Below are 22,573 nucleotides of genomic sequence, written 5' to 3'. Positions count from 1 at the left end.
ACATAAGGTTTTAAAAATATGTTATGAATTTCCGCAGCAGATTTCTTCAAATCAAACAGCTAAAGTAATAAATGCTGAAAATTCAAATTAGAACGTTCAGTGATTAGCGAGATCACGAAATAACTCAATAATACCAAATAGAAAAATGTTAATTTATGTAGAGAAATGTCAAAAGAATTGAATTTAACGATTAGATTGGATTGTTTAATAGTCGTTTACTCTCGTGGATATCATTTTCATTAATATATATTACTGGTCAAGGAAAATACCACATAATTGCAATATATTTGCAATGTGCTTTTCAAATACACAAAGGTTTTTTTTTTAATTATTGTCTTAGTTAATTTAATTAAATAATTTTCTTAATTTAATTTAGTGTAAATTAAATAGTATATTAGTTTTGTCTTTCAAGTAATCCAAACTATTAAAGAGCCAAGCCATGATGGCAAAAATAACGTCAAGAAAATCATTGATATGGTATTTATAAATATCTATATATTATATGAATAATACTCTAAAATATATGATATATATATAATGATATCGTATGATACATAATTTTTATTTAAAACATCGTGGTATCCTAAAGCGCATTATTAAGTGAATTAAGACATACACTTACACATGCCATCCTATTGTCATTATCATTCTCACTGAAAAGCAATATTCAATATGCAAACTTCACTAAAACCGCTATAACAATTGCCCATGGCTAAATAGGTCATTATATCTTTTCAAATATCATTATGTATTCATTATGTTCTTTCAGAATAGTGTCGAAGTTCCTAGAGACTTTTAGGTCTATTTGTACATCTGTTACTGGGGCAAGATTCTTTAAGTATATAATATTCTCTCAGTGTGAAAGTAAATCAGTCACATAACAAAGCGGATAAATCACATCATCATCACATTGTGAATTTTGTTTACGTTTTAAACCAACTTAAATATCCTTGTATAAAATTTTTTTGAAAGAACCGTTTAAAAATTGGTATTAAATACATTTTGTATAGAATTCCAGAATATTTTAATTGGTGTGTTTAGTTTAACAGGTCAATTAAATTAACAATTTTTTTTATTTAAATTTAAAAATTATACATCCCACACATTTTATGCTGTATAAAAAACTATAGGTAATTATAAAACGAGTTATTATAATAAAATGGCTAGAAAAAAAGAATATCAGTAACTTTTTTATTTTTGAATAGCATATGTGTGATCTGAAATGGTGACTAACGCTACTAATGATCCTAATCAATACCAAAACAAGTTAATAAAATACTAAAATATCATTATGCTAAATAGAGGCCTTGGGAATTTCTAATCATTACTTTGATGTATTTTTACATAATAATTTTTTACGTACCCAAGGTTATAATTATTTTAAGAAAAACTGCATAACTTGGTCATCTTTAATTAATTATATGGTTAAGTGCATTTTGCAAAAACCCATTGACTTTATAATATATGATGATAATAGACATTTTAGTCGGCTTATATTTTGCGACATTAATAATATGAAGAAGCAATCTGCGACAAAACTGATAAATAAAAATCTTGACAACCAAATGTAATTCAGTGGACATCGGTACTTAGAGTATGTAAGTAAGTACTGAGGGTTTTTTAAACAACTTTATTCAAAGTATTAACCTCAACTTGTTTTATTCAATCTATTTTTATCATTATCATTTATCATATCTTGCGGCGAAATAATAAAATCTTAATTATATTACTCAATGGATGCCCGATTCCTCAAGCAGAATCAGCTAAATACCTTGGAATCCATCTTGACGGTAGATTGACTTGGAAACATCACGCTAGACAAAAAGGAAAACACGTTAGTACCAAAATAAAACAGCTATACTGGTTAATCGGAAGATACTCTCAACTTGATCTAAAATCAAAGAGGTTGATCTATAATACAATTATAAAGCCATTTTGGACCTATGGGGTGAAAATATGGGGTTGCACTAAAAATTCAAATCAACTAGCCATACAGCGCTGTCAAAACAAGGTTCTTCGATTGATTACCAATGCCTATCGCTATGTAACCAATGAAGAACTGCACGACGACCTGGAAATCAAATGGATTTGCAAAGTTATCCAAGATTTCGCCTTGAAACACGAAAGAAGATTACTAAATCATACTAACGTGGAAGCAATACAACTGCTGGACAGCGCGCAGGATGTCAGAAGATTGAAGCGAACCAAACCATACGAACTTAAATAAAGTGTATACCTTTAGTGTAAACTATAGCTATAAGTTATTATAATTTTATAATTGACGAATACTTAATGCATATTCTCGCATTCGTCTTGCTTGCGAATTAATTCAAGTACATAGAAAAAGTAGTAATAAATTAATTGTAAATTAAAATTGTACTAAGCGTATCTAATAAAGATGTTATAAAAAAATTATCATATCATATTTATCATTTTAAAAAATGCCCGTGAATCATGGATCGAAAGAAAAAAAATGTTAAGAAATATGAATATAGAAATAGATGAACAACTAGTTTAAATTCAGTCAGCATTACCATATACTTCTAAAAACAATTAATAGGCCTCATCTGCACATTTCCACAAATTATGGTTACTTTACTTAAAACTCAAATAAAACTTCAGAAATCATATATTCCTTACTCTAATATGACGATAAGTAATAAATCTTTAATGGTTGTAACTAAAAGGTTGTTGCCTAATCTTACGATATGACAGTTTGAATAAGACAATTTTAAATTACTTAACTATTAACATCTTATTTTGTTAAACATATCTAGGATTGTTTAGAATTATTTTAGTATATTTAAGAAGATTTATACCTAATAGAAAATTAGAAGTCCTTAGAACAGCACTAAAATTAATTTGGAAGCATCGAATTTAGATATTCTTGAGTTGCCTAACCTAGTCTGAAATTCCTTAAATTCTTAACCTTATATACTAACATTTGGAAGAAGATTGGACAAAATGTATATATGCAAAGTTGATATGAAGCAACTCACTATCTCAGCCGTAAACTATTAGAATTTAATAATACCGAAGCTTAGAATAAATTCTATAAACGGAATAGAAAGGAAATTTAAATTAGAACAATACAATTCAAAAAAGCTTCAAAGGCTTTAAATATTCACAAATGTAACTTTTTAATCTTTTTTTGCACTCTGATAATTCGATCCCATCATCACTCGACTGGTGATTCGACCAAGTTATAGTATCAAGACATATCTCAGCCTCCAAAAATATATAGAATATGTTATTATTCCGATGGAATCCTTCGAAGCCGACATTTCGACCTTCAAGCAATAAATACTTGACCATTAAAATGATTCTGTTAGATAGAGACAGAGAAGGAAATAGACAGATTCTTTTTTCAAAAAGAAAGAAGAAAAACATAAGGTCAACAAAATTATGTTAGATTTTAAAGACAATCATTGAGAATTAATTAAAACCGTATTTTAAAAATATATTTAATTTTAATAATAATAATAATAATGTTAAAAAGAAATTAATATTTTCTAGATCAGATATTTGATAAATATTTCGTTTCATTCCACTTCAAAGTAGATCCAAACATTACTTGATTAAAACGTCTTTTAATTAAATTTAAACTACATAACATGTTTTGTTTTATTTCAGAAGAAACTGTTAGCCCAACAAAATTCAAAATGCCTTCTGACACAGATGTTGTATTTGAGTTAGATCTCGACGAACCACCACAACATTTGCAAGATTGGGCCAAAGAGAACATCAAGGAAAATCCAGACACCAGATGCCTCGTGTTAGAAGATTTTCGAGATATGATTTTCGGTAAAATATTTAGTTATCAGTTTGAATAAATATGTTTAAAATGATTCAGTATATTAGCCAGAGGTGACTGTACCCCACACCGTACTGACGATGACTTTCTATTGAGGTTTTTGAGGGGACGTAAATTTAATCTCGAATCAGCTTATAGATTGGTGAGTTTTACTCTTCCTTTATATAGAATAATGATATATTGGTATAATTGTGTACTTTTTGTTCTCTTAAACTTTTAAGAAAATAATTAAGCCAATCTAGTATGAACCTGATAAAATAAAACCCTTATTACTATTGTAAAGTGTCCTTCATATAAAAATATTTATAGAAATATATGCTAAACAACTATTTAAAAACTCGCTTTTTAGGTTTTCTTGGAAGAAATTATTGTCGTAAACGTGTAAATTAAGTTAAAGTGTTAATTAAGTGGACAAACGCAGTAAATCACTCAAAAATTTACATCATTTTACATCGAATCTACTAATTTTTGGAAAAAAAAGAAATATTTATGAAAAAATCGAATGGGAAATGCTTTCCCACATATTGTACTTGGCATCTTCTGACTACCACTTGCCCAGATTGAGGCAGCGTAAATGATTTCCGGATGATTTCATTGCTACCAAACCAACAAATATATGTACTTCTTTCCACACGCTGTCGTCATGTTGCCATAAAGATGGCAAAAAGATAGTTAAAAATGATAATAAATATTTTGATTACCAGTTTTTCCCTTCAAATGTTTTTAGTGAAAAAATTATCAGTACAGTAATACATGCAAGCACCTAATAGTTTTCACTATCTGCTAATTTATTCTTAATATTATTCCTTAAATCCAGTTAGAATATATCAGACACCAGACTAGATGAATCTTCTGGTCAACAAATAATTACCTAATTTTTAGTATGAATCGGATTTGTAAGATCACTGGCTATACCATACGTTAATCACTTGAAAATTAGACCATAACATTACAATTTTCTAAAATTTCTGGTGAAGTCCAAGAAGAGTCCCCTTGCAGCATGCTGGATTGAAGAGTACTTGGTTCGAAATCCAAATTACTCATTTTGAGGAATGTTCATGTTCATTTCGGCAGCTTCAAAAAGAATGTTGATAATTACTCTTTCAATTATTTTTAATAATGAGAAGGTTTGTCCCTCTTTGTCTGAATAACAGCGGTCGAAGTATTACCTAAAATAGATATCTATTATTTATCTTTAATTTTATGATTTGTTATATTGTTTACTCTTTTTTATAACCTTTTTCTCAATTCACTTTCAACACAGACACTTGAAAAGACATTATGCCTTCCTCTGTTGAGTGTATGCTGCTGAAAATAATCGATTTCTATGGAAAGCTAACTTTAAACATATTCCAATGTTAAAAATACGTTAGAATCATCGCAAGAGAGCGTTACAATCGAATTCGATGTGTTTGTCCCAATTCAAACAATGCCAACACATTATTTGAATTGATTTAAAAGCACTTAAACATGACTTTATAAAAAAAACAGACTCTGGCTACTTATTGCAAAATTTGGGAAAGCTAATAAAAAAACAGTTGAAATGAAATATCTTAAATTGAATCCTACATCAGCCATTCTGACATTTCAAAAACAATAATTAAAATTAATTAAAATATCTACATAATGTGTTTCGTAATAAACCATTACATTAACCAAACGATTTTGTAATTATGTAAATACGAATTTTACAAATATGTAAATAAATATATCATTATTGTTCAATTTTCAGTTGGTTAACTATTATGAATTTAGAGAGGATAATCCGGAATTTTTCAATAACATCAATATATACAAATTATTACGAATTGGATGCGATTCTATAATTACTGTACCTCCGTACCGAGAACAGACAGGACGAAGGATTATCTTGTACAGAATGGGTAAGTTTAAAAAAAAAATTTCCACAGAAGAATCTAAGTTAAAGACATCAAACATTTAGTTCTTAATTCTTGTCCTGTGACCACGCTCTACATATCTATGATAAGTCTGTTCACGTGATTTTATTACGCACTAAATAGCCTTAGTGATTCTACTACTGCGCCATCTATGATATTTTTTAAAAAGCCAAGCAAGTGAGACTGTTATAGTACTGCGTTAATAGCAGATTCGATTCCCAGTTCAGAGCAATTAATAGTAAAATATATGACATAAATGTATTAACTTCATTTTGCTTTCTTTTCTCTATTTTATAATATATAAGATAAAATTATTACTATGGCCAAAATAAACATTGTAACTGTTGTTTAGCTTATTGTTTTTAATTCCTTGAAATGCGTAACTAACGGAAGGTATTTATTTTCGGTTTTCGTTAATAATTTTTACTTTGCGTTGGTAATATCTTCAAAATATTAAAAGGTTGAAGAAATGGACCAATGATTTTAATAAAAAATAATTTAAGGAAACATGAACTAAAAAAATCAAAGCAAACGTGATAAATCAAATTCTAATTCAAATAATTTTAATAACTGTATTTAAAAGAATTCAAAATTCAGCCTTTATATTAACGAGAAATTCTGGTTCTATTCTAAAGAAGTCAGTACATTCTAGTATTATCATTTCCAAATTATCTTATAATAATTATGTATGATTTTTCTTCCTAATATTAATATTAATTGTTAATTATTAGGCTTGTTTTTTAGGAAAATGGAACCCAGAAAAATACAGCATTACCGAGCTTTTCCAGGCCACATTAATTGCTTTAGAATTGGCTATATTGGAACCGCGTGCTCAAATTCTGGGCGGAATTGGCATGTTTGACATGTCGGATCTTACGTTAAGTCAGGCCTATCACATGACACCCAGTATAGCCCATAAAATTGTTCAGATCATGGTTGTAAGTATCTAATTCATATATTTATCGGTTTTTAGTTTGAACCCAATAAATAGTATGGAATTACTCTAAGAAAAAATTGTTATTTATTTACATATTTAGTGGTAATAACAATAATAATAATATACCTTAAATTGAGAAAAATAATTTATTTAAATGAAATTATTTTCGATAACTTTCTATTTTTCACATAGAACCATAATACCATCGGTGAAAACTTCTTCAGATTGAAAAACGGAATTAAATGGTTCTCGCAGGATTTGTTTGGAAGACACACCAAAAGTGCCTAACCAATCTCTCGCTATATGGCCAGACGTTGTCTTAATGCCAGACAATGTAATCTCCATACTTGTCTATAATAGAGTTGACAATCAATCAGCATGCTCCTTTAATATCACACAAACATAGTACCCTCCTTTTTTGTACTAATAGTCCTTCACATCCCTTATCATACGTAATCCATTTTTATGCGCATTATATTTTAGCATCTCATCGCAATATTAACTCATAAGGAAACCATGCAGAAATATTCCTTTTGTAGACAGAATTGTGGTGAATTCTCCATATCAATATCGACAAAGCGAATACACTTATCCAACTGGCCTAGTCTGAAAATTATACCTTTTTTCAGTAATTGGACAACCACACTCTTTCACAACAAAATTAGTAGAATGCAAACAAATTCACCATTCATGCGATCAGACATTGGTACCTTTACCATACATAGTAGAATAATATCACAAGCCTGTGCAATACCAACAAAAGAAAAATAAATTATATGTATACTGCTGGGATCAAAAAATAATAAGGCATAAAAAGATATGTTCTCATCACTATGTCAAAGTTCAAAATTTGAGTAAGCTATTTTATTCAACTTTTAAATTTTTTTAATTTACAATTTGTCTTTAAGATTACTTAAATCTAGATATATAACGAGGACCCATTGGCCCTATCATAGTCTCTGATGAAATAATGTTTATACCTCACTACACAACACTACACAAGATCAGATGGTTTGATTCTTTTGAGTCTGTGTCCCGCTCTGGTGGTATCCAAAAGTTGCAATACTTTTTGAATGCGATACTTATATTTGAATAATATTCTCATGACTATGGAATCTTTTCTCATGCCCCCTTGCAACTCTATTGATTTCTCGACTGACAGTGTGTATCTGAAGGTCTCGATGTAGGTAGACAGACAGTAGTATTTGGGTGCGCCCACAATACTTCTCAGAACTTTATTCTGAAAATATTCTATTTTGTTCATGTTACCCTTTGCAGAACATCCCCATAATTGAACTCCGTATGTCCATATAGGTTTCAGTATTTGCTTATATAACATAAATGTATTATCTACTAAGTTTTGCATCAAGATTCATTCCCAGATATTTATCGTTGTTGCTATATGGAATATCGATTGTAATCTTTAATGTTATTGGTGCTTGTACGGTCTGATTATAGGAGAACTACACATGTACAGATTTACTTTCGTTAATTTTTATTTTCCAAGCTTGCATCCAATTATTTATATTATCACTTGCCTGTTGTAATTTTCGTGCGGATTCTTCACTATTGTCTCTGACAACTATAATCGCAGTATCATCGCAGCTACATATATGTAGCCATCGTAATATTTTCCATTTGTGGTATACCACAAGTGTAGAGTAGATAAAGCATTGACCCCAGTACACTTCCTTGTGGAACACCTACTTTAACTTATTTTATTGTAGAGTAATCTTCTTCTTGTTTAACTCTAAACATTCCGGCTGTAATGTACGATTTTAGTAGTTCGGTGTGTTGTTTTGGTAACATTTTCTGTAGTTTATGAACAAGGCCTTCATGCCAAACCTTATCAAAGGCTTGTTCTACATCTAAGAATATAGCTGAGCATAATTTTTTACTTTCGTAGGCTTTTTCAATAACATCTGTTATTCTGTGGACCTGGTCAACTGTTGAGTGCTTGTTAATAAACCCAAACTGGTGTGTTGGTATTAGATTTTTTCTTTCTATGATCGGTTTTATTTTTTGCAACAGGACTTTTCCAAAAAACCTTAGATATTACTGGCAGCAGTGATATAGCAGGTCTATAGACTTTTATTTCGTTTGGTGATTTTCCAGGTTTGGGGATCATTAAAATTTCTTCCAAATCTTCCAAATCCCTGGGACATATTTTAATGTAAATACTGTATTGTTCAAGTTGGTGAGTTTTATAATTCCCTTGCTTGGTAGTTTTTCAGTAATTCTCCTGTTATTAAATCATAGCCTGATGATTTCCTGGGATTAATGTCAGTTTTAATAGCTTTGGTCAGCTCTTTCGGCGTGACTAATTCAATCATCGAATTTTCAGCATCTCTGTCCAGCAAATTATAACCACTATTAGTTTCGTTTAGTTTGAAAGTTTTTTCTAGATATTCAGCAAATGCTTCCGCTTTTTGGTGATTTTCAAGTGTCCAATTCCCACATGGGTCTCTTATAGGTGGACTGTGTAGACATTAGAGCTTTAGATATTTCGTGGCTCTCCAGAGTGAATGATCAGATTCTTTATCATCTGTTAAATTTCTCAGAAAGTCATTTATGGATTTGTTTTTAATTTTCAATATTTCCCTTTTCAGTCTTTGAAATCAATAGTCATACAATAATGTTCTGAAATATTAGCAATTAACAGTTATTGACCTTTCAAAATACCTATAAATAATTCTTGCAACGTTTTGTGATTCGAGAATACTTCATCATATTTATTCAAATTCACATGAATTTTCGTTCAATTTATTTTAGCGCAGCAAAATAATATAGCAGATGAATTTTTCATAAGACATATTATTTATAAATTAGACCGGTTATATTCCAACCGATATACCGTTCCTATAAAGTAATACTAGCCAAACTCTACGGTTTGCAAAAATATTAGAAAACCAATATATAAAAAATATTTTTAATACATAAATGAGTCTCATCTCAGGATCATACGCCATGGAAATAATTATATAGTATATGCGGAATTATAGAGATGAATTTGTTGGACTACAACAAAATGCACGCAATAATGCATAAAGTTTTACTCATTATCTTTTTTAAAAACACTTTGAAACATTGTACTTTAATGGATAATTTTTTATGGAAATATTGCACTAAATCAAAAGCATTTTTAAAATTTTAGTTAAACCATGATTTCTGCTTTTATATACCCTGTACATCTTGATAACAAGCAGAGAATTCTTTATGAGCAAGGATATATATGCCATCTATAGTGAAAACGTTTAATGACGTTCAAGGATCTTCAGTTAAAATTCCATGTAAATCGATTTGCTTTTTGTCTGTATCTATTAGTTAATATTAATTAAATTTTATATATACAAATATATTGTTTGTAAAACTGTGATTTTGATTATAATATTAAATGATACTGTAGATTCAACAAATGATATTTCATAATAATTTTGCTTATACTAACATTACTATTTTCAACATTATAATATTTTTAGACTTCATTTCCAATGAAAATCCACGCTGTACACGTAGTATTTCAGCCATGGATATTCGATATAGTATATGCTATGTTCAAACCGTTCATAACTGGAAGCATGAGTGACCGAATTTTTTTCCATGGAGATGACATGGACAGCCTGCACAAACACATCGACCCAAAACATCTACCCGAAAGGTAATTAATTCATATTACATTAATAACAAACAAATTTGTATGGCAATCTACGTTATGAGCATATACAGAACATTGTTAATACTTCCTTGGTAGTCCAACAGTTCACAAATATTTTTATCTGTTAACAAGTTTTTCGCCCATCCTAGGATTGATCATGATGTTTTTCCTCAATTAATTTACTTAAAATAAACTAAAATTGAATAGTTAGGGTTTTGTTATTTTGAGTAATAATTCTATTGGGTTGATAGTGTATGGTTCTACAATCTAATCAGATTCGGTAGTTAATTTCTATAAAGGCAATTTTGATTTTACTTAATTTTGATTAGGTATTTACATTATTTACTATTTTTATTGTGTTTAGTGTGCGCATAAAATAATATGGAAATCAGCAATACTGCCAATGAAATTTGGGTATATGAGTACTTAAAAATTATATTCCTATAGCTATCTACTCCTTATATTTCAGCACAATATAGGGCATACGTAAATTTTGAGTAGAATTGCTCATATAATCCGATTTTAATGAATTTCGAATCTACTATTGGATGATACATCTACCACTTGACAATCCCTAAGCTGTTATACTTCATAAGCATACCACCCGTAGATCATTTGGATTTCTTTCGATGACAGTTTGCAACTGCACGAAATTCTATCATGTGCTTGCAGCCTCTTTTAAAAGTGTTCAAATCAATCAAAAGATCCCCGGCCTGACACATATATCTCAAAAGATGCATGTATGAATTTGACAGCTGTCGGATCATTAGTTTGTGAATTATAGCATCTTGAGTGAAGAAACCTTTGTTATTGTGAAAAAAATGGATAAAAAGGAATTTTACGTGTTGATAAAACATTGCTTTTTGAAGGAAAAAAATACAGTTGAAGCAAAACTTGGTTTGATTCCGCATTTCCGGACACTGCCCCAGGAAAATCAACCATCATTAATGAAATGAGAACCGAAGACGGTGGACGCAGTGGACGCCCAAAAGAGGTTGTTAGCGAGGAAAACATTTTAAAAAATCCATAAAATGACTTTGAATGACCGTAAATTGAAATTGAATGAAATAGCACACTCTAGAGATATCAACTGAACGTGTACATCATACCATTCACGAATATTAGAGTATAAGGAAGCTCTGTGCAAAGTAGGAATTGCTTCCTCATCCACCGTATTCTCCAGATCTGACCCCAGCGCCGTTCGATTTTCAACGATTTCCTGTTTTCAGATCTCAAAAGAATGCCCGCTGGGAAAAAATGCTCGTCGAATGAAGGGGTGATCGCTGAAACTGAGGCCTATTATGAAGCAAAGGACAAATCGTACTACAAAAATGGTACCGAAAAGTTGGCGGCTCACTATAATCAGTGTATCACCGTTGAAGGGAATTATGTTGAATAGAAACACTAATTTTGCCAAGAAAATATGTTTTACTGTGGTAGGCCTGGGACTTTTCAATTGACCTATTAACAGCTTATAGTTCTGTATACAAATATTGTTCATCACTCTTAAGCTGTTCATAGTTCATAGCGTCATTACAATAAGGATATTAAAAGAACATTAAGTGCCCTTATTTATTCTGATCCTTTTCAAACTCCAAAAAAATATTTATGGCGAAAAAATGGTCCCATACATATTACATTCAAAAGAAATACATTGATTTAGCGGCGATTCAATCATTGATTTATTTTTGTACTTTTTCAGCATTCTGAAACTGTGTATCATCCAAGATAAACTAAATCGATCTAAACAAATAGTATGGAGAGGCTTAGTGAGTGCGCTACTGTGTCAGAACTATTCTTATCATGTGGCCAAGCGTTGTCATGTAAGAAGATGGATTTGCAGCGTTTCTGGTTTTTTTTTTGCAACAATATAACATTCAACTTATTAAAATGACATCGATAAACAGCTCGTAATACTCTACACTTTGCTGATCCCACCATCAATAGCCATAACACCACTGAAAGGTATTGTGGATTCATCAACAGCGGTCTAAAAATACTCCGAGAATTTGAGTTGGGCTCTCATTTAAGAGTCCCTCTCCATCTAGTAGATAGAGTGACTAAGCACGACATTTTTTCCACCATCTGGCCCTGTGAATAAGAAAATTGGACACTAGCTTATACGCCTTTGACATCGAAACCCCTTATTACCGAATCACTGTATATTGTTTGGATGAAAGGGATTCCTCTCCTCTCTAACGTTTTTAAAATTTTATTCAAACAGCTTTACATGTTAATAGTATTGTTTTTAAAAACTTATATTTTTTAGATATGGTGGTAGACATCCCGATTATGATTATAGTCCATGGGTGGAAGGTTTCAAACGAAATAAAAAACTCAACGAACAAATGGAGTCTATAGGATACATTATCAATTCAGAAGAAAACTCAAAAGAAGAATGAACTGAAAATTAACCAAATAATTCTTATGTTTCTTATTATTATTATTATTATTATTATTATTATTAATTATAAGATTTCAAAAATTTGTCCTAATTAGCTGAAAACGCATCATACTACATTTAAAGAATAATAATTTAATATCTGTTCGTACATGTTATATTTCTATTAGTGAACATATAAACTAAGTATATGAAATTACTGCTCAAAGATGCTATTAATATATAAAGTAGACTAATAGTATTTTAAAAACTATATGCGAAATATGTAATATTCTGAAGATTCAAAACCAAAAATCCCATGAAGTTTTCCCTGCTTTTTTAACAATTTTCTCACCAATCAAACAAATTTTACTTATCAATAGACTTGAAAGGTCGCTATATATTATTGTAGAATATATTTGTGATATATATAGATAGTCTAGTGGGTTGTAAAATCCTATATATTAAAATGCTGGTGGATGTTTTATTCTTCTTTGAAGCTAATTGATTCATTATAAGATATTGGTGAACGGATAATCTAAAATACATTGCAATTAGAAATGATCTAAATGTAGTTAAGTATTTGTGAATATATCATATACTTACTTTTATTAAAAGCCTTTATTATTCACCTTTATATGACATAGGCTGTAAGACATCTTGAGATTATAATAGAAATAAAAAAGTAGAATTAATTAGGTGAACTTATCAAATAGGTAATGGTGATTTTTTATTCTTCTTCGGAGTTTAGATTGCTTAGAGCCGCATAATAAGATAATGATGAACGGATTATCTAAAATAAAAGCAGCGCAACTAATAATAATCTAAATCTAGTTAAAATTAATATTAATAGTTTTACTAAATTAGTAATTTCTTTTAAATAAATTTAAGTTACCTTTACAAATGTGACAACGGATATTTCAAAAAAATTAGCGGCGTAAAGCTTCAAGGGATCTTGAGATCGTAAAATAAAGAACGAGATGTCTTTCTTAAATTCATTATCAGAATCAATCCAGTTACAAAAGTAGGCAGCAACTGCGATTTGTTCACTCTGCAACCACAATTAATTTCTGTTAGAGAAAATTCAAAAATAAAAACACAACATTAATAACCTACTTGTTCGGTCATTTGTGTAGCAAACCAACAAGGTACCAACAAGAGAAAACTGATCGCTACCTGATAGAGTATCAAGTAAAAAAATTCCACGGAATTTGGTTCGCTCTACAAAAGAAAAGTACAGCGTCAGCATATGTAACGATATTTAAGTGGTCAAATACAAAAAGCCAAGCAGGGTCTGTGGCGTGAAGAAATGACTATTTAAAAAATGTATATTAAAAAAGTACGGTTTTAAAATAATCACTAAAATTACGAATATAGTACAATCACTAGTAAAACTATTTGGGTCATTTTAACTTATTGAAACTAAAAATACTTATGTAGATCATGATTGCTTGCTATAGTATTAAGAACTTCTTAATTAGTATAATTTCTCCGTCAAAATCACGTCACTACTCTAAAAATAAATTTTCCGGTTTCAATATTGTACTTTTAGTTATTTTCAATTATATTGCATAATATAAAATTGGATAGAGACCGAAATAATTCCTCTTAATATTATTTTAACTACTACCAACTGACTACTTTGAAGTCGGTGTCGAACGCAAACAGTTATATTAATTTATAATTGTTTTTTTGGTAATAATTAAAATAATATTGTAAATAGATAAAAATGTTTACGTTAGGTATTAAGCTGAATTGTGTGTATATAGTAGAATATAAAATAGGTGTAGTAGATAGGTTAAATAAGGTTTTTGATTATTTTTATTTAGTTACTACAACTATCATTATGTACATATTTTATTTTAAATTGTTTTTTGTGCTAAAAATCTAAGTTTGATTATATTTTAATTCTTAGTGAATTCCTTATATATGAAGTCGGTTCAATTTTTTTGTTAAAAATATTTTATTTTTCTCCTTTTAGTGTTAGGTATTTACTCAATAAATTACGCAGTTATTTTATTTAATATTACAATGGGTAGGCCAAGTAAAGTTGCAGCGAGGAAAAATAGGAATAAAGAAACAATGATTGAAAATAAGGAGCGCTTCAGGCCCCGGGGTCCGCAACCTAGCCCAGGTGAATTGGCAAATGTTCTAACTAAACATCAAGAAAAAGTTGTTGTCCCCGCCGGGAATCGAACCCGCGACCTCCGTTTGTCTACAATATTTCTGCGACTTATGTCTTATGTGTTATAGTTAGTGCTTAAAAACCAAACTGAATGGCTTTTACACTGAACGATTTCCGATTTTCCGTCACATCAGCTCAGCAATAACATATACAGACCAAGGAATCCTAACAGAGAAATTGGCGAACAAACATTAAAAAAACCTCCTCCTTTTTCGAAGTCGTCTAATAAATATATTACACATTATTGAAAATACGGAATCTAAAACCTTTGTGACCCATTATAATTATGTCCAATAGTTACTTCCACTTTACTTTCTTCTTGCAGTTGATAAATTATTAAATTCGCGTGTCACGAACCGTCCCGTTAATTATTGCACTTAAGCTAGATCAAACAATACTTCGAATTATGTACACGTTGCTATTTATAGTTAAAAACTAAGCTTATATCTCACGCTTACATAAAACATCTCATATATAAGAGCTTTCAAATTTGCATCTCCAGATAATTTTAAACGTTATTTGCCTATTAATAATTTCAGTTTTTTTGGCCTGTCATATTGCCAATTTTCAAATGTTTCTTCCATTTCAATTCCAAAAATTCTATTACTCAGCAATATTCTTGTACGTAGTACAAGCCTTCGATCTTCAATCTGGCATTTATGTATCCATAAAATGTTACTGAAACGATACGTTGAACTCTTAAACTCCTGTATCTCAGTCAGGATTTTTATAAAGCGAAGAAGCTTACTCCACAATGAAAGGAACAAAAGAAGTTGTAGCGTAAGAGAGAGTTTTGAGTCCTATTCTTTATCTGTTTTATACATATTGTATACCACAAATAGAAAATTTAGTTACTATCATTATATCTGTTAATGACACTATGACACGTGCTATTGGAGACAATAGCGAAGAAACAACCAGGAAACTGCAACACGTAATCAAAAGCAAATCAATGCATATTGAATTTACGTACCAAACTGTTTATACACCAATAGATATGAATAATACTGTTATTATATACAGTAAAAGCGCTAAGTACTTAGAGATCTCAAATAAAAATTCAAAAAATGTATTGGTTATTTGGAAGGAAATCTAAATTATTCATACATAATAAGTAGCTGTTGTACAAGCAAATGTTAAAATCTATATAGACTTATAGAATTTAGTTATGGGGATGTTCTGCGAGAAGTTACCTCAACTTCATACAAGTATTTCAAAATAAAATCCTATGGAGCATTATGGATGAACTCAGATACTATAGGAACAATTGATTAAACCCAGGTTTTCGGAGCAATGGTTAATCTGCAGACGCTGTGCGTTCGGATATAACCGTAATTGCCCTTCGAGTATAATCGTGTACTCGTGGACGATATTTTTTGTCATATGGTCGGACTTACGATGCAGCATCCAAGAGAAGCAGATCGTTGAGGTTAGACTTCTATCTTCTACCTAATAAAAGTTGTTTGCTATATCAAAAATTTTGTCTATGTTCGTTAATGTATGTTGCGTGTTTACCAGAAGGTATTAGATTAGTGATTGAATATTAATCATATTTGAAGAAGGAAAGAAGGACATTTTTAAATTAACTACTTGGTTAGTTGATTTTTAATTAAAAAATATGAACATTTTATTGAAGAATGTTGATGAACAATTTTGTTAGAATATTTGTGGTTAATCTTGTCTTTATATGACTTATGAACTAATTCGGTTGTAAAAATAACTTCATTAATCATATTTGAAGAAGGAAAGAAGGACATTTTTAAATTAACTACTTGGTTAGTTCATTTTTAATTAAAAAATATAAACATTTTATTGAAGAATGTTGATGAACAATTTTGTTAGATTATTTGTGGTTAATCTTGTCTTTATATGACTTATGAACTAATTCAGTTGTAAAAATAACTTATTGATACTGACTAAATTGGTAAAATTAAATATAAGTAAATGTGTGCTATATAAAATCAAAACAGTGAATTTGAAGGTGATGGCAAAGGTAACATCTTAATCTGATTGTACTTAAATGTTTTTGGTTTAGACATTGATACAGTTCAACAATTAGACTAGTGTATCACCACTCCATTGTATGTAGACTTGATTGTTATTTTAACTAAAGAGTGATATATAGATACACATTTTATAATTTATAAGGGTAGAATTACAAAAGTAAATAAATAAATAATAATGACATATATTGAATTGTAAAATTTAATTGGGATTTAACAAATATTCATGGAAAATTTTATAGTAACCTACAAAAGGTTATGGAAATACTTATTCCATTCGCTGTACTCAACCTGGCACCAAGATTCGAGATACCATTTTATATCTGCAAGACACACAATATAAATTTTTAAGAACTATTGCTTACATACCCTATTACTTCTACTTTTTTCTTCATCAGATTCATGACTGTTATACTTGAATAAATAATGAAATTAAATTAATTACGACATAATTATTAACACCTAAGTTATTTTCAATTTGCTTGTTAGAATGACTATCTACGAATATTTTTAGTTGTATTTAATCAATAAAATTAGTTAAATTATTAGTCAATACATGACTGTACGAAATATGAACTCATTACCTATTTTATTTTATATAGAAAAGCTCTTTGTTCCACTTTTCTAGCTTTAGAGTAGTAGCCGTTATATCATTAAAGTGTCATTGATAATTAATATTATGTGTTTTTATGAAATTATTTTGTCAACTCTTGTCAGCATATTTATCCTTTTAAGAGTATTATACCACTCTATCATTCTGCAAAATCCTATCAACAGTTACACCTGCGGTATATTCAACGAAAAATATATAACGACTAAAATATAGTTATAATTGTTATTGCAATATTTGCTATTATTCTTGACGGACACACTCCATTAATGAATTGACTACCTCTAGCTGGTGGCTGACGTACTGCAAATGCATTTTCATAAAGTTAGTTAAAATAATGGATTATACCCACGAATATGTTTTCTAGCAGAATTGACTACTAAATTCTCCCTATAAACGTAATATTATTTTGTAAAAAATTTATTCAACATAATTTAAATAAAATCAAAGGGTACTTACTTTTCGACTTCCATTTTTAAAATCAATTGTTATAACTTTTATTATTAGAGATATGCTCTCAGCGACCTATCCCACTTGAACGCTGCGTCAAAAATGGATTACAAAATTCCGATTTTACCCGAACGCACAGGGTCTACAGTTTAACGAAAACTGATTTTCATATTCCAACTGTTATAAGAGATAAGGAAAGATACCACTCCTATGATGACACCAATTTGTTACAACTCTTTTAACACTAAACTAAGATGCAGACTCAAGAGAACTAAACCGTTTGATCTTGAGTAATTATGTATTGAAGTGTACTAAATGGTAAAAATACTGAACAGTGCTAGTAACTTTTATATTATTTTAATTTATTAGAAACTAAGTAAAGGCCAACGGGTTTCCTAGATAAGTATTTAGTTTGCAATCACTGCAGAGACAAATTGTAAATTAGTCGCCAACAACAAGCTATAATATATTAATGAAAAATATATATTTAACTTACCAAACTTAACAGGAACAGTCCCATACATAACGTCATAGTGCATAAACAGATTTGCCAAAAATATATGGTACCAAAAACATGTTTGACATTACCTAGAAATCTAATTTTTTTTAGTTAGTTTATCTTTCGATATCTAGAAAGTTTTAAGAAGATAAAATAGATATGAGTGAAATAATATATTTTGAACTAGCATTGAACAATTATCAAAACCAAAACATATTATGTGAGTGGCGTAGATAATATTTCATTTTTAGGTACCTCACCCATACCCTTTTTGTAAATCAGATAGTTAAATAGATTTTATAACCTGTTAAGAAAATAAACAGTTTCATGGTATGAAAACATATCAAAATCTTATTCAAATTGACTTGAATATTTCTAAATATCAATGAGAGGTAAATCTGTCCAAATGATTTTCGAACATTTTCTAGGAATTATATTAGAACATATATATTCAAATGTCATAAAATCATAGCGCCAATTATTTCAATCAATCAATATTTCGTAACAGGTAATAACTGCCGCATTTTATAGATCTTTCAGAAAATTATCACAATGGTGGGATCCATCGTGTACTGAAGTTAAGAGAATTTATATAAAAAATTATACTTAAAAAAAAGAATTTATTTTAGAAGAAAATTCTAGAGAAAAGTCATTTCATATCAGTTCAAAATATAAATAAATTTTCCAAACTAAGACATACTGAACAGCAAATATACATCATATAATAAGTTTGGAAAAGGGTTATTTTCTTTTCTCGTGTTTTCCAAAGCGAATTTCCTGTAATTTCGCAACACTAATCTTGAAATAGAGCAAACCATTTCATTCTTTAGAGTAAGTAATTCTTAATATTATTATGGATATACTACTTAAAATTCATCTATTAAGAAAAACGGAAATTTTTTTCCGACCTGTTATAAAAATATCTGAATAAACAACTAGATACAATAAAATTAAGTACTTTACCTTAAAATCAATACATGATGTTTGACACATTTTACCAGCATTTTCTGGCGCTCATTGTGTGCCATTTTACTAATATTTCCCAATCGAAGACATAATATTTGACATTGTAACCCAATAAAAGTAGCCATACCACTAATCACTATATCACAATACATATTCAGGCCTCCAATAATCAAAACACAAATAAATTGATGCGAATAAACAAATATGAAATTCAGAGGCTTAGTAATGTTAAAAGGGTACCAAGCAGGAAACGGTACTAGTCTAGTTTGATCAAATAATGGATACAAGCCGGATCCCACTATCCCAGTACCAACTATAGCTATCATAACGCGCTTATTTTTCTGAAAATTATCTAAGACTTCCTTTACCAATTGCAACTCGAAATAATTTTCAGGCTGAAACAATAGATCCTCCAAATCAGCTAATACTGAACGAAGCTCACTCAAATTATTCATCAACAGAAATGATTTTATCGGTGCCATAAAACAAATAGGTTTGATATAAGTGATGCCAAAGTCGACGAAACTTCGTGTGTTAAACACCCAATCCATCATTAAACCCAAACTTATTACAAGATAGTTGATGTTGATTAAAACAGTATACCAACTTTTGTAAAGGTTGGTGTCATTTTCTATCCAAATACCAACAAATTTCAACATATCCAAATCGGCTTTGTAATACCGTCTATAATTATAGGAAACCATATTTAATTAACATATTTGTTTCAAATTGTCAACTTATATAGATCTAACACCTGTTCATTAATGAATAATGCGTTATTATTTGAATCAATGGAATACTTAATTGTTCTTCGATAATGACTTGTACTTTGTACATGGCCCATAGTCGTAACTGATTTGTTATTTATTTTTATTTGTTAATAATATATAAACATTGCATTAAAAGAGTATTGCAAAAAAAAATTCACAAAATTCAAAAAATCACTAAATAGTTAGTAAATAGTAGTGTTGAGAACTATCGACTGAAAATGACTATCGACTTTAGTAAGTGACTATTTTTTACTATCGACTGTTTCAGTCGCTATTTTTGGTTCGCCTGATTTTACTACTCTTTACCAGTGACTGTTTCAGTCGAATGTTTTCAGTCGCTATTTTCGGTCCGACTGATTTTTTTTACTATTTACTATCGACTGTTTCAGTCGTACTTTTAGTTACTATTTTTGGTTCTACTTGTTTCATTCTTCTGAATTTCAAAGTTGTGGCTCTGTCGTCCTAGCAGCGACCTTGACAAAAATGTACCCAATTTACAGACCTTTTTACTTTTTACAGATTCACACAACATTTTTTAAAGTTAGTTCATGACGGAATTTATACAGAAAAGTCTGACATCACAAATTGAAAAAAGGTGACAAAGGTGACAGTAGAACAGATAAAATTCACATTCTACCAGATATTGAAGTAAATTGTACATTTTCCATATTGATTATTTAACTTATATGAAATCAGTCACCATCAGCTTTCCACTATATAATCTCCAGTTTCTACAATACTTTTCCAGACTATTTCCTCTAAAGCCAGAATATCTACCTAGTAGCTTCTCAACACTTGCATTAAATTTATCAGGGGAACATCAGGACCCCTTCCCTGATCTTTATAAATAACACTGAAACTCCATTTTCCTATGTTAACTCATCCGCTATCTTTTTGATTCTGTATTGTATGTATTTTCCTTGGCCAATTTATTGTCCACATATATTTATAATATATATAAGTCTTTCTTTGCCATTTAATTGTTCATTGTTAATAGCATTGTTCCGATTTTTTATACCTCAATAATTTTTTAAACATATCTATTACATTATTGATTATATGCAATTTTTTATTTTGAGGTATCTTAAGAAGTTTTTGCTTCTTCTAAATATCTCACCAACTCTTCTACCTTTTCTGCCATTCTCAAATGTTCCCCCATGCCCCTCGTACAATCGCTCTTCTGACCTGTGATATGAGATCCGTCAATAATTTTCAGTCCAGATCTGTATAATGTATTTTTGGTTGCGTGACAAAAATGATCAACAAAATAAATCTGCACTAACATCTTGGAGATTCCCTAAATATATCTAGTCATGTGTACAATCGATATAATCGAATACTTTGTAACACGCCGGATTGCATAACGGCTTATGTTGAAATATACCAGAATCTGACACTAAAATAACTTCAACGTCAATTCTAACAAGTATTAAGTATTAAGTATATAATATAAAGATAAATATTGTATTATATTATGATGATTATATAAAATTATAGTTTATGAAATGAATTAATTATACACTTCATTAATTCACTAATTTATTCACTAACAATAATGAATATTGGAATTCATTCTTAGCGTTTTACAACAGGCTTATGAAGGAATGTGAATACTCTAGAGCTTAAGATGTATATTATTAAATTTGCCAATTCAGATCAAGTGAATATATTTTCTTTAATCAATGTGTGATAAAAATATTCCCTATGAGCAATTTAAAAAATCTATGCATTCTTCTATACCATCCATCCACTGAACTCGCTCGTCAGGGATTATAAGACACATCAATATCATCCGTTTTGGTTATTATGAGCACTAGCTACAGTCACTCAATAAGCGACCTATGGTGTTATCCTCACACGTGAGATTTTTTAAAACAAACACAGCAATTTCAAGGAGTAATGATCGACACGTCATGAACTGATGACAAACGTGAACTCCAACATTTAGAATGGTCTTACTTGGCCATTAATTTTACGATTTCCAAAACGAAGTTTCTAGACTTCTTCTCACCAACAATACTTGATAGACTGTCTCCACATCAACATTTGAACAGCTTATTATTAGTCAATTTAGTTATTTAGTGATAAAGACCGTAATCGACAATCGAAAAATTATTGCATTTATTTAATGAAGTAGTGAATTTATAAACATATACTTGTTCTCACATTCAGGACGAGATTTGTAATTGATATGGTAAAATATAATATAAAATAGTGGCAGATCCATGATAAGACCAATCAAGGAAAATTATGTTCAAGAAAAGATCCAACAGGGATGTCGAAACTGGAAAAAACATCAACATATAGTCAATTTAAGAAAATATATAAATTTACTATTAGTTTTAGAATTCATGATTAGTAAATAAATGATTTTCATGATTTGGCATCCAACACTCATTGTTTACA

At 29.8% G+C, this 22,573-nt stretch overlaps 2 protein-coding genes across 4 annotated transcripts in view; one reads left to right on the top strand and one right to left on the bottom strand.

Annotated features, from left to right (window-relative positions):
• Positions 1 to 14,628, top strand: part of LOC143202610 (alpha-tocopherol transfer protein-like) — a 36,519-nt gene extending 21,891 nt beyond the window's left edge. The window contains exons 2-7 of one of the 2 annotated variants that reach the window (XM_076414247.1): positions 3,634 to 3,804; positions 3,862 to 3,956; positions 5,547 to 5,697; positions 6,457 to 6,650; positions 10,129 to 10,307; positions 12,574 to 14,628. In XM_076414247.1, the coding sequence (XP_076270362.1) occupies positions 3,663 to 3,804; positions 3,862 to 3,956; positions 5,547 to 5,697; positions 6,457 to 6,650; positions 10,129 to 10,307; positions 12,574 to 12,706 (894 nt within the window). In that variant the 5' untranslated portion in view covers positions 3,634 to 3,662 and the 3' untranslated portion in view covers positions 12,707 to 14,628. Of the gene's footprint in view, positions 1 to 3,633; positions 3,805 to 3,853; positions 3,957 to 5,546; positions 5,698 to 6,456; positions 6,651 to 10,128; positions 10,308 to 12,573 lie in introns of both variants that reach the window. The other variant, XM_076414248.1, reaches the window with a different exon arrangement.
• On the bottom strand, positions 13,046 to 20,264 carry LOC143202609 (odorant receptor 43a). Of its 2 annotated transcripts, XR_013007201.1 has the most exons (6): positions 19,395 to 20,262; positions 18,429 to 18,528; positions 13,801 to 13,905; positions 13,580 to 13,735; positions 13,291 to 13,477; positions 13,046 to 13,222 (listed from the first exon to the last, which is right to left on the bottom strand). XR_013007201.1 is itself a non-coding variant. In XM_076414246.1 (5 exons), exons 1-5 carry the CDS (start codon positions 20,099 to 20,101, stop codon positions 13,415 to 13,417), a joined length of 1,131 nt encoding a protein of 376 aa, XP_076270361.1. In that variant the 5' UTR covers positions 20,102 to 20,264; the 3' UTR covers positions 13,046 to 13,414. The 2 variants fall into 2 exon arrangements, 1 of the variants encoding a protein (XP_076270361.1); XM_076414246.1 differs by having other exon boundaries at positions 13,046 to 13,477; positions 19,395 to 20,264.
• Positions 20,265 to 22,573: the final 2,309 nt, after the last annotated feature.

Source organism: Rhynchophorus ferrugineus, unplaced genomic scaffold, assembly GCF_030347505.1.
Source record: "Rhynchophorus ferrugineus isolate W39M unplaced genomic scaffold, kcgeb_rfMv2 rfM9, whole genome shotgun sequence".
In the NCBI taxonomy this organism is placed as follows: domain Eukaryota; kingdom Metazoa; phylum Arthropoda; class Insecta; order Coleoptera; family Curculionidae; genus Rhynchophorus; species Rhynchophorus ferrugineus.
Note: the sequence above shows the minus strand (reverse complement) of the source record. Positions and strands in the feature narration are given on the sequence as shown.